A 12,988-nucleotide genomic window follows, 5' to 3' on the forward strand; every position below is an offset into this window, starting at 1 on the left:
TGTGTGTGTGTAAACCAGGATGAATTTTTTTTTCACCCAGCCCTGGAGGACCTATGTGTGGCTGCGTCGTTTCACAGGTTCCTTTTCCTTACTCTGGGTCTCTGTTGCCACCTGTCAAACAAGGAGGAGTGGATCAAAAGCCACGGAGCACACAAGAGCACTCTCATGAAATTATGAATTTAACGTTAGATAAAAATCACTTCTGGTTTAGATTTTTTTCTTCTGACCAGACCACTGCTCATCTCAAGAAAGGGGGTGACAGGGAGAGAGGTATCTTCTCCAGGCTCACAAGGTCTCTAAGCTCTACCTAGCAGTTTGCGTGCCCTTAGGGAAATTCCTTCCCCTCTCTGGTCTCATTTTCCTTGGAAAGCTCGAAGTGGGTCCCTACAGTATCTCTGCAAGTCTCCCACTCCAAAGCGAGGAGGCTTCACTTTCTAACAGCGCACTGGAGACATCAGCCCCCGTCCCTGCCTATCTCTCTCTGCTCAGAGGAGCAAGTCAGGCCAGATTGGAAAACCCAAGACCCTCTTTAGATGCGACCAAGAAATGTTTAAGGGATTTGCGCGCTCAGGCTGCTGTAGCAAATGGCCCGAGGGCTGATTTATGGCGCGTTCCTGCGCGACGCGATTCCCTAAGACAGCGAGAATATTTTACACCGCGCTAATATAAACAGGCGGCCGGCAGGGTCCTTTTTATGGAGTTCCTGTAATTACCCGGACCCTGACAGGTCCTTGATTTACTGCCCTATTTAGATAAGGGGTCCGGTGCGGGGATTGCCCGTGGCGTCAAGGTCACTGGACTCGGCGGATCGCGGGGTTTGCGCGAGGATTTGCTGTGGGCGCCTGGGTGCGCGCTCTCAGGAGCTTGCAGGGGTGAGCAGAAAGAGGGCCGGCCTCTCTCCCGGGCATCCCAGAGCAATCCCGGAAGCTAAGGCCTTGGAAGTAGCAGACCCCACCCTACACGCACATACTGGGGCATTAGTACATAAAACCAGGCGAAGGTATGGGACTGGGATTCGGGTTTCCCTGGACTCAATCTTTATCCTGTGGGATGGCGAGCTGAGTTCTATAGGACCAGTAGGACAAGGAGAGGACTGAGCCCCACCAGCAGAGGCCAATGTCAATAGAATCCAGTGGCCTGGCAGGCTGTCCTTCGCAAGATTGTGCTGTCTAGTCAAGGTGGGCAGCTTTTCCTCAGCCCCCAGCATCAGACCAAAACTCAGGACTGTTGTGAGTTGAGTTCATTCTTATTTTATGCGGTGCCATGGCACATCAACCAACACCCCAGCCCTATCAAACCTCACTCAGGCTTCTATTGGATCTTCGTAGCAGGCAGAGGAAACGGACAATTGCCCAGATTCAGAGAGGGAGCAGAGCCTACAGTTTCTACTCAGGTGGGCTCCATTCCGCTATTGCCCGCTTCTCCTGGACACCATTTATTTACCCTCAGAGGATTGTATTCTCCTGTCTGTGAACTGGGAAAGACTACTTACCCCATGTCACCGGTATCACTGGGGACAGATCTGGGAAGCCTGCCTCTATGAGTGTCAGATCAACTTAAGGCACACTGAGGGCTTCGTGGGGCTGGCAGGAGACTCCCCAGAGTGCTTCGGCTCCCAAGGCTTGATCTGCAGCGGTAGGCTGAAGGAGGGTAGACCACTTCCTTTTGGGCCCTCTTTTGGATCTATGCAACCAATCCTGAAGAGGCAGAAATTACAAACTCAATTAGCTAGCCCTGTGCCCTTCTCTACGAATGGAGAAACTGAGGCTTGGAGATGAAAAGAAATTGTAAGTTCCCAGAGGATGCCAGAATTTGATAGAGCTGGATGGGGTGGTGCACTTAAAGTCACAAGCACCCTGGAGACAGGGACAGCAGGATCAGGAGGTTAAGTTCCACTTGAGCTACAGCCTGGGCATCAGGGGACTTAAAGACCAAACAACCAAACTACTCCACAAACAACTGGAAGCCTCACCTTCTGCTCAAACTCATGCAAGCCTCCATATTATCTCGCGGCCTGAGGCAGGAAAGAGAAAACCACAGTAGACTGCCCCCACACCCTCGCCCCCACAATCTCTGGCTCATCTGAGCCCCAGGTATCATTCAAGCAACTTAGGAAGGCTGGGCCTGGAGTATAGAAACCTTGTTCTCTCCTTCATATTCATAACTTTGAGTGCCCCACTCCAAATCCCAGCAGGTCTTACACAAGGCCCTTTTGAATCAAATCCTGAGCCACTGTCTGGGGTGGGGGGCATCCTGCTTTTTAAACACTCATTGGGAAGCAGGTGACTTGGGAACCTTCAGGGGGCCTCTGGGATTGTGGAGTGTGGGGGATGACTCTTACCTTGTACTTGAATCCGTTCCCTACTGCAACATCTAGGCCAGATATGCGGGCCTAAGCGATCTGTGTAACTTCAAGAAAGTGGGCCTCCCACTGCTGGGGGGAAAGCTATGCCTTTTTATATGGATGCTAGTGTGGCCATGTGTGAGTGTCCATTGTCCTTGTGTGTGACCTGATAATATAAGCACTGGTGTACAATTTCATTTTGTCAATGTGCCTATTTTCTAAGGCTGTAAATATGTGCAAAACCTGAATGTTCATGGTGTTTGGACCACGCAGCAGGCATATGCAGGTCAGATTGAATATGTAGAGCGTGTGTGCTGCCATGGATCTATGGAGCCTGCCAACATATGAGAATGTCTACTTGTGAACTATTGCGGGACTATATGCATGTTATCTAGCAGAGTTTTTTTTCTGTCTTGCGTGTGTGTGTTTGGAGGAAGGCAAATACTATTATTTGTTTTGAGATTGGCTTTCAGTCCTACCCAGTCTGATGTTTAATTTTTTTAAAAAATAAATGTTATTATTAAAAAAAAATGTACAAATAGGACTGGAGAGATGGCTCAGTAGTTAAGAACACTGACTGCTCTTCCAGAAGTCCTGAGTTCAATTCCCAGCAACCACACGGTGGCTCACAATCATCTGTAATGGAATCTGATGCAGTCTTCTGGTGTGTGTCTGAAGGCAGCTACAGTGTACTCATGTAAATAAAAATAAATAAATCTTTAAAAAGTATACAAATAGATTTTTAAAATCTTTACACCCAAAATAACCACACCCAACATCTGTATAACTGGATGAACTTCTGAACAGAACAGGCATTTGGAATAGAAACTGCAACACTTCACATTAAATTTTACACTTTCAGTATCAATCTATTTTATGCACTTAAACACTACCAAGACCAAAACAATCCACAACAGAGTTAAAACCAGGAAAACAATTAGCATTAGATTCTGTCTCCTAACTTTCATCTACAGATCAGTTAATGGAACTCCAGGATCAACTCCACCCTTCTGCTTCAGCCTCCTGAGTTACCTCAGGCTGCTTGGACTACTGTGTCCCGCTGGTAAACTGGGGCTTTTGAGAGTTTGTGTTATGGATATAATTCTGAAGAATTTGTAAAAAAGATACAAAGGGAAACTGGGTGTGGTGGTGACCTCTTGTCTGAAATCCCAGAACACTCAATGAGGCAGGAGGATCAGACTAGACTGAGACTCTGTTACTAATTAATTAGTTAAAATAAAAATAAATGCTTGTGGTCTGACGAGATGGCTCAGTGGGTAAAGGTGCTTGTCTTGTCACCAAGGCGAGCCACCTCAGTTTAATCTCAAGGATTTAGGTACTGCAAAGAAAGAACTGACCTTCACATGTACATTACAGCGTCCATGTGCTCTGCACAAATAATTTACAGTAATTAAAAATACTGTGCGGACACCGGTGCACTCCTACATCCTACATTTAGACATGTGTGGCTCTGATAAAACTGACCTTCTTGTATCCCTGAGTACCCGAATTGGAAGCTCCTGTGTGTAATCCACCCAGAGGATAACAGACATCCTGTGGGGGGAAACATCTTAGGAATGTGTGAATCTTGCATTAGTGTACACATGCCACGTCACTGTATTATTGCTAAGGTGGAAGCCATCTGTAAGAACACTACGCGGGTGTTTGTGTGTGTGCCGGCGAAGGGACGAGCCTCTAAGTATGGATCTGTCACAGAGCCCAGGATAAAGATTGCTGGAGTCAGAACTATGCTGAGAATCCAGGCCCTTCTCCAGGAGTTATTCCTTTCCACTCAGATTCCCTTATTCTGAGAGTGACTCCCATCCCGCAGGGCACAAGAACCCGCGGAGCAGCTGCGGAACCGGCGCCTTCCCGGGGAGCCTTCTTCAGGCCCCTGGCTGAGCCCAACCCTAGCGCTGCGGGCGCCAGGCGCCGGCAAAAGCGGCGGGTTTCCAGCTCGCCTGAGGCAGGGAAGTGAGGTCCCGGGACCTCTTTCCACCGCTGCTCACAACCTCCTCCACAGTCAGTCCCCACAGGTGGAACCTTGGCGCTCAGACCTCAGCGATTGAGCTTCCATCCACGCCTCAAAGCGAGCCTACCCTTACAGAAGTCCACGTTTGCACAGACACGCAGAATCTCAATTCGCACACATTCCTAGGATTTCACACACGGGGGAGGGCTGTCATCTGCTGAGCCCACGACCTGCTCCACATTCGTTTTCACTTACCCACTTGCTACTGGGCCTCACATCCCGTCTGCATACACGGTGGCCTTTCTCCCACTGTCCCTGCCTGTTAATTGTCTTATTCACAAGACGGGCCTCAGTAAGCAACTTTCGAGTGGCTGGATCAAAAGCGAATTAAAAAGAACTTGACGTCATCTCATTTCCCCCTTAACCGACATTTGACAGAAAGGCACATTCCCCGCAGCCCACCTAGGAAAGGAGTGAGACCAGGTAGGTTGGTGAGGTTTGGAGGGGGTCCTAGGGACAGGGACCTTACTGGAAAGATGAAGACCCAGCGTCCCAGGCTTAAAGCCTATATATCCTGGTCTCTCAAGTTCTTATCAACTCTTGGAAAGCCATCTCTTAATAGAATCCCGCCTTGGAGAAGTGCTCTAGGCTGAAGGGGAGCAGCACAGAGCTGTACAGCTAGATCCTGTTTCAGCGGGGTGGATATGAAGCGCCGAGGCTGATTTCTCCGTGGATATCAGGGGTGGGGGTGGGCTAGTTTCTTCCAGTGTGAGCTTTAGTGGAAGTATCTTTACAGGATCAAAGATTTTCATGCAGGTGGTGAGCCAGATGGAGTAAGTAGCCCAGCAGTCGCCGGCTCCTAGCGGAATGTGCGAATCTTCCGAAGACACTGGGGAGTCCTGCCACAGAGATGCCTTAGGGCCAAGGCGCCGCCAGGCTGCCTGGCCACCAGCTCGGCCTGCCGGCGTTTACACCGAATCAGGCGCCTGAGAGGCTAGAGGAGCAGAGATCAGCCACGGTCTCCACCCCCAACCCCCAAGCCCGGAACAAACCGGTCAGTGCCCAAGAGCTGGAAGCCGGCTCCCTTTCCCGCCCACTTCCACCTCGGCCTCTGAAGGCTCTTCTGGGAGTCGGCAGCTGGGCGAGAACTGGATCTCTGGGAACCACCTTGTTGGGGAGTAGCTCCAGGTCCAGCCTGAAGCAGGGGACCTAAAGGCGGGGCTGTAGGTGTTAGGGCCTAGCCTACTTCCCTGCTGCGCCCGACGGCCTTCAGGCTCCCACGATGAGCAGCGTCCTTAGAGTTCGGGAATGCTAGATATCCTATTCTGAATTTCAGGCCTAAAAATAATAGCCAGTTTTGCTATGGTCCTCAGTTTCCCTACCTGAAATTGTGTGTGTGTGTGTGTGTGTGTGTGTGTGTGCGTACGCGCGCGCGCGCGCGTCTTGATGCGGCTCTGTCTGTTTTCAAGGGATGATTCTAGAATCCTTTCCTTGGATCCATGAAGAAAGGGTGGTAGGTTCAGTACAGGGAGTGAGCAGGCCTGGCCTCAAGTTCGTAGCCCCCGCCCTCCCAGGAGGGGAACTGGGAGAGGGGAGGGACATAGGCGGAGCCGGTTTTCAGTCCCTGTGGTCAGCCTAGAATTGTGTGGCGCTCGTTGAGCATAAAACTTGGGACCGCCACCCCCTTCCCTCCTCCTGCCATTGGCTCCAGCTAGAGGTTGACATCAAAGCTGAGGCCTTATATAAGCAGGATCCTGGTGGCAAGTCAGCAGAAGGGTTAAACCCGGTCTTTGGAAATCCGAACCCTTCTCCCTCACTGCCTACAGAAATCTTCGAGAAGTCATCAGGTCTCTCGTGTCACCTCCAGCCTTGCTCAGGACTCCTCCAAAACCCAGCCAGTTCGCTGTCTCGGGAGCCCACGGTGACCCCTTTCTGTGGGGCGCATGGGGCGGTGCTAATTGGGCTGGCAGCACAGGCCAGGAGCCTCTCCAACATGAACCTCGTGGGCAGCTACGCACATCATCACCACCATCACCACTCACACCCGCCGCACCCCATGCTCCACGAACCCTTCCTCTTTGGTGCGGCCTCGCGTTGCCACCAGGAGCGGCCTTACTTCCAGAGCTGGCTGCTGAGCCCGGCTGATGCTGCCCCAGATTTCCCTGCCGGCGGGCCACCACCTACCACCGCAGTAGCAGCGGCTGCCTATGGTCCCGATGCCAGGCCGAGTCAGAGCCCAGGTCGGCTGGAGGCTCTTGGAAGCCGCCTGCCCAAGCGAAAAGGCTCGGGACCCAAGAAGGAGCGGAGGCGCACAGAGAGCATTAACAGCGCGTTCGCGGAGCTGCGTGAGTGCATCCCCAATGTGCCCGCAGACACCAAGCTCTCCAAGATCAAGACTCTGCGCCTGGCCACCAGCTACATCGCCTACTTGATGGACGTGCTGGCCAAGGATGCACAAGCAGGTGACCCCGAGGCCTTCAAGGCTGAACTCAAAAAGACGGATGGCGGTCGCGAAAGCAAGCGGAAAAGGGAGTTGGTGAGTCCCGGGGGTTTATAAGTTCCAGCTAAGGGTGCAGGCTGGGGTAAGTAAGAGTAGGCCTGCAAACAACGCAGAGCTGTGTTGTTCTGGGTGGAATTCTGAAAGGCTAGGGAGGGTTCTGAGATTGACACAGTCTGCCATTGAATCCACAGTCATTACCGAGTGAACATAGAATTTTGCTTTTTAAAAGTGATCATAGGCCCTTATAAGAAGAACTGAAAACCTTGGGCTTCCAAGAAAGGGCTATACTTTATGATATAGTTTGTTTTAAATTTGAAGGTGTTCTGAGTCTTCCCTGGGCCCTCCTGGAAGCCAGGTTGAGAATGAAAGTAGGAAATGACGTAAATACTAGACTAACGTATGACATTCTCCCAAAACATTTTTTAAAAAACAAAACAAAAAACCAATACAAGTCGGGGCTTCATACTTTAATTTGCTTAATTATGAATATCTGAATTACCTGCTTTCCATGGGTTTATTGGGAAGGATTATCTACCTCAATTAACATAGGAACTGGAACAGAAGCCCACTGGAGGGAAAAGTGGGGTGGAAAGTTAGCTAGGTCTAGTCTGCTCTTAATCTGGGTCTAGTCTGGGGCAGGGTGATGGGCTAGACAGTCTCAAGGCTTTGTATGGAACTCACAGGAAGGGCTTTGGCCTTTGAGCTAGCCCAGATAGCCTTTCTGGGTCTCTCCAGTTTGAGTAATCATCCTCCTCAGGGTGGTGGGACTTCTGGCCACCTGAGTACCCCTGTCTGGTATGCTCAGGCCTAGGCACAGCAGTGTGGACTGGGGAGCTTGGTGGCTTTTATCTGACCCTCGGGGCCTGTGGCAAAGTAGGGCTGGCTTACCTGCAGCCACCGGAAAGACAGACTTCCAGCCTCAACCGCCTGAGGCCTGGGCTGGGGATGCGGGGCGGGAGGGAGGAGCACCTTGTTGGAAGCAGTTATAGGGCCAGTCATGATCCTGGTAGGGCACACTAGTAACACAACACTGGGTTCCTACTAAGAGAGCTGAGCAGGACTGTGGAGGTCAGGCCAATTCTTTCCTCCCTAGGTAGTGAGGGAGGCTCCCAGCACTGGTACTAGCCAGCACCCAACTTGCATCCAAGCCAAGATCTTACGCCAGGCTGATAACCTGGAACAGTTATATACGGAGTGGATTACTATTCCCACCCTTCCCACACCAGGCCTCTGCGATACTGGTTTCCTCTGCCCAAGACGCCTTAAAGCTAGGGTCAGTTTCTCCAGACTTGTCGAATTCTCGGTAGCAAACCTCCCCAATCTGGTCAGACCATCCCGGACCCCAGGAACTAAGAGCATAAAGGCAGATTTATAATCTTGATTGTGTATTTCAACAAACAGACATCTGTCACTTAAAGATGCCCAGTTACTGCTCCCGACCCATTCCCCAACCCCTCTCCAAGCTGGGGAGACAGAACTGAATAACTTAAACCTGACTTTCTCGTCTTTGTTTGTTTGTTTGTTTGTGTCGGTTGGCAGCCTCAGCAGCACGAAAGCTTTCCTCCTGCCCCGGGGCCAGGCGAGAAGAGGATTAAAGGGCGCACCGGCTGGCCTCAGCAAGTCTGGGCGCTGGAGCTAAACCAGTGAGACCAGGCCGGCGCCGAAGACCCGGCTGAGGCTGGCCCACCTGGCTACCCGGACAGGAGAGGGAAGGATGCAGCGGCCACGGCCGGTCTCCGGGTGCCCGCGCCCGTCTCGCTCAGTCTCTGCGGAGCGCCGGCGGGTCGGCGGTTGCAACTACCCACTAGGATCCCACGTGCAATGTCATTTGAATTTGTTAATACATAAGAGAAAGATAAATTTATATATATATTCACTTCCCGCCGAGGGCGGTGGCTCTTGGAGGCTCGACTCAAGAAGGGACTGGAGAAGCCCAAGCCCCCAAAGACACACCCTTCCAACCCATCTGGGTGGAACTCAACCCCAAAGGCCAAGGTCGTGCCCCCTGGCTTGCTCTCTTGTCCCCCTCTTGGCTCTGTGTCAGGACGCCTTCTTCTCGAGTTAAAATGCAATAAGAATAATTGGTAGTTTCCAACCAGTAAGACAGACGCTGCCTGGTTGGTCTCTCCTGAACGGCGGTGGTTTTCCTTCTTGTCGCTACACTTCCTACCTAGAGGGAAGGCGTTGCTTCCTTCCGCAGCACCTCTGCTTTCCGAGGGAAATGTTTCCCTTCCTTCTCCTTCCCTTCCCTCCCATCTCCTCTTTCCCTGCCCTCTTACCCCCTCTTTCTCTTCCTTCTTTCTCCTTCATTTCTTACCCTTTTTTCTAAATAAAAGCGTTCCCATTCGTTGCCGAATTTGAAACGTATTTAAACTACCTATCATGCCTGTTGCTCTCAGGTATACATCTCCCTACCCCAACCCTCTTTCTACCTCAAATCAGTGTGACCACTCGCAGCCTCACCCTTTGCCAAAGCAGTATCTATGCTCTTGACTTAATAAAACGTTTTCAGAGAATATCGCAGGCTTGTGTGGTACTGCTCCCGCCCCGTAGCCTCTCCCTTCCCCCTTCTTTGATAAATACCAAACGAAACTGCGAGAAAGAGGGAGGCAAATAATTTAAATGGGGAAAGTAGAATCAAGTTTTCAGAAGAGAGCAGCAAGCGGGAGTCACTCGTGGAAATGGGAGGGAAGAAGCCGGAGAAAGTAATCAGACATAGAGACTTACTTGATTGGGAATTCCTAGACCAGCTCGCACACTGGTGTGTGGATTGAGCTTTTGTGGAGGTATAAGGGGGGTGCTACCACACAAAGGAGCCCCGCCTCTGTGTTGGGGAATGCTGAGCTCATAGGTGTTGGCTACTATGAGAGCCACTCCTATAGAGCCTGGGACTCTACTACTGGTCCCCTTAGCCCAACTCCAAGCACCGCAGGCAATAAAGACTCGCTCCTATGTAACTGCTATGACTTTATACATAAATAACCTCATGTTAATGGTTACATCGAGGTTTCTCTCTTGCAACAAAACACTTAAATACTTATGAGAAATTGTGTACTGTAGGACGCCCGCGTGCGGCCAGAGCTGGCCTCAGTGTCCCCATATGCGCGTCCACTCCGGCGCATTTGCTTGGGGGGTACGGGTGAGTATGGAGCTAAACCAGGATGCACTTAAGATAGGCATCTCCGCGGTGGTGAATAACGGTCGCGTGCAAGCAATCGGTTTCCTGCGTATAAACGCCACCGAGTGCCTGATGTCTGGCAACAGCTCCACCGGCGGGAGCCGCGGGCCCGAACTCGGCGTTGAGTGCGCGTGCTCAGATCTTGGCCTGTTCCGGCTGAGGACCAAGCGGGAAGGGCGCTCCGGGTCTTGAGCTGCGGCTGGAGATGAAGATGTAGACCCGGGGCGGACGCCTCCACCCGACATCGGGGTGAATATGGGGCCCCATTAGTCTCGGCTGTAAACACCGTGGCAGGGGCTGCGAGGCCACGCGGGCCGTTCCGGACGCGAAGGAGTTAATAAAAGGTGTTTTATGGGCGCTAGGAAACGGCGGGGGAGGTGTGAGCTTCTCCCTGCTCGCGCCCCCATCCTTTCTTCTTCTTTCCCTCTGCCACCCGCCGCCAGATCAAACAAGCCCGCGCTTTAACTAGACCAACACCTCGTCGTAATGAGCCGACCGGCGCGCCCCTCCCCCGGCCTCCGAGGCCCCTCCGGGACACGCAGAAAGGAAACCCGAGGCTCGTTATGGTTTTCTTTCCCTTTTGGAAATTCTGGCCTGCGTGAGGAAATGGAGCCTTAGACTCGAACCCAGGACTTGAGTTCAGGTCCTGATCACCAACCGACCCTCTTAGGGGTCCCCATTCCCATTTCTATTTTTAGCATGGCAAAGCATCCTAAGCTCGGGAAGAATGTACACCCGCGTCCTCTTTCCTTACAGCTCCGGGATGGAGAGGGTACCTAGCCTGGGTACCTCCTCGGCACAGCCTACACAGCCAGGATTTTCTAGGGGCACCCGGCTTCAGCTGCCCCCAACCTTTCTTTAGCCTGAGAGGGCTAGACCCCTAAACATAACCTCAGTTGCCTCTGGTCCTATTCCCAGGTCCTGCAAGTGGGGGCAACGCTCACGGAGGACGAAATCCTGAGACCGACCCGGGGTTCCAAAGGCTTAATCATAACCCACACCCCTGGCCCCTGTAAGGCCCAATCCTGGTGTGAGAAAGGGACTGTGAGGCTTTACCCCAGACCAGCCTCAGTCCCAGGCCTCCAGAATTGTCCATCTCTGTCCAGGGCCACAAAGATAGGAGCTCCCTGCTTCCGGCCCTTTTCAGCCTCCCACCTTGGCAAATATCTTCAGAGCCTGAGCTCACCTCAAACCGGTGGTGACAGAAACCATGCTGCTATTATTTTAATTAAATACATTTTCTCTCAAAAGTACACATTTGAAGTAGAATAGCTGACAACTCAAAAATAAGCACCAGGGATAGATCATTAAGAAAGTGATTGCAGGTTTTAGCTACAGTGTACCAGAGAGTACAAAACAACTGAAGACCCCAGGCAGGCTAGAGACTGACTTAGAAAACCCATTAGGGTAGAGCGGTTATGACTTAGCCGTTAGAACAACCACTGGGATCGGCAAGAGAATTCTCTTTGATATGTGAAGGACACCTCGCAAGACAAGTACATATTATCCAAATGATACTTTCCTGTAAAAACAAAACAAAACAAAAAAAACCCAAACCATGTCACTTATAGGGAAAAAAAAACCAAGGCATGAAAACATTTATACCTCCACCTTTGCTGTTTTGTGTTCTGTTTTTCAGTGTTTTTGTTTTGGTCTCATTCTATAGCCCAGGCTGGCCTTGAACTTGTTCATCCTCTTGCCCATCCTCCTAAATACTGGGATTACAGACCCTGCTTTTTTTTTTTTTCCCACTTTCATTTCTGACCTGAGAAAATAAAGGCAAATTTTAACTTCCTTTTGCTTTGCTCTATTTTTTTAAAATTTTTTTTACAATCATTAAATATTGGATTTTACATTAAAACTGCAACCTCATTCCCTTCGGTTACCAGCACACTTCCAATACAATTTCTATGCTATACCCAACCCACATTTAGAGTGTCTACCATGCACTGAGCACTGTAGGTATAAACACAATGAATAAGAAATGATCCAAATATGGATCAGAAATCAATATAACCCAGCAAATATCAGACTTGAAAGTTATTATAGCTTCCACAGTGGATATATCTTTTCTTTTTTGTTTTTGTTTTTCGAGATAGGGTTTCTCTGTGTAGCCCTGGCTGTCCTGAACTTACTCTGTAGACCAGGCTGGCCTAGAACTCAGAAATCCACCTGCCTCTGCCTCCCAAGTGCTGGGATTAAAGGCGTGCGCCACCACCGCCCGTAGGATATCTTTTCTTATGTTTAAAAAACACTAGCGACTAAAATTCACGAAGCAGCTCCTCGGACCGTTAGCATATCCATCATTCACAGAAGCCTGGCTCTCCCTAGAGAAGTCAGGATTTAGGCTCAGAGAGGTAACAGATTTCATTCAAGGTCACAAAGACAGACAATAAAAGGCCATTACGGTTTGGATCAGGGCAAAGAAATGGCTGTCATCAGAGACCAAGCTTTCCCTTACACCTTGTAATATCTTCTGGCTGTGTGCCTGTGCCTGCACACTTCTGTGTAAGTGTGTGTACGTGTGAGTGTTTACATATGTAGCCAAAGTTTATTTTGTCTGATTTCCCCTGCAATAGGGTAGATAAGAGAAAGAAGGTTTATGCCTGTGAAAGGGATCTGGGATTCTACCTCTTCCCAGACTCCCCTCTGCTGGAGGGAGAGGGCAGCTCTATTTCTAGGGTCTGTCTTCTGTGGGCAACAGTCTGACCCCAGGAGCCTCCATCCCAGGATTCCACAAAGCAGCTGCTCGGTTCATACCCATGGGATCCTCACTCACCTTCTTTGAGTTCTCCCACTTCTTAAGAAAAAAAAAATCATTATTATTGTGTGCGGATGCGTGAACGTGAGTGTGGAGGTCAAAGGGCAACCTCATGGAGGCGATTTCTCTGTCCATCTTTCTTTGGGTTCTAGAGAACAGACTTAGGAGATCAAATGTGGAAGCCTGCCGCACCATCTCACAGCCAGATCTGCTTCTACCTCTTTGAGCACAGT

The 12,988-nt window shown here is 50.6% G+C and overlaps 1 protein-coding gene across 1 annotated transcript; it reads left to right on the forward strand.

Moving 5' to 3' along the window:
- Positions 1–5,958: 5,958 nt before the first annotated feature.
- Hand1 (heart and neural crest derivatives expressed 1) lies at positions 5,959–8,672 on the forward strand. The gene is made up of 2 exons (XM_028782538.1): positions 5,959–6,852; positions 8,356–8,672. The coding sequence occupies exons 1-2, from the start codon at positions 6,310–6,312 to the stop codon at positions 8,461–8,463; spliced, it is 651 nt and encodes a 216-aa protein (XP_028638371.1). The 5' UTR covers positions 5,959–6,309; the 3' UTR covers positions 8,464–8,672.
- The last annotated feature ends 4,316 nt before the right edge of the window (positions 8,673–12,988 follow it).

This window comes from Grammomys surdaster, unplaced genomic scaffold, assembly GCF_004785775.1.
Source record: "Grammomys surdaster isolate TR1022 unplaced genomic scaffold, NIH_TR_1.0 797, whole genome shotgun sequence".
In the NCBI taxonomy this organism is placed as follows: Eukaryota; Metazoa; Chordata; class Mammalia; order Rodentia; family Muridae; genus Grammomys; species Grammomys surdaster.

Bases quoted from the DNA above. Each gene is read 5' to 3' on its own strand.
- Hand1 (XM_028782538.1), top strand. From the start codon at position 6,310: ATGAACCTCGTGGGCAGCTACGCACATCATCACCACCATCACCACTCA. The intron at 6,853-8,355 runs GTGAGTCCCGGG...GTCGGTTGGCAG, and splicing joins GCAAGCGGAAAAGGGAGTTG to CCTCAGCAGCACGAAAGCTT.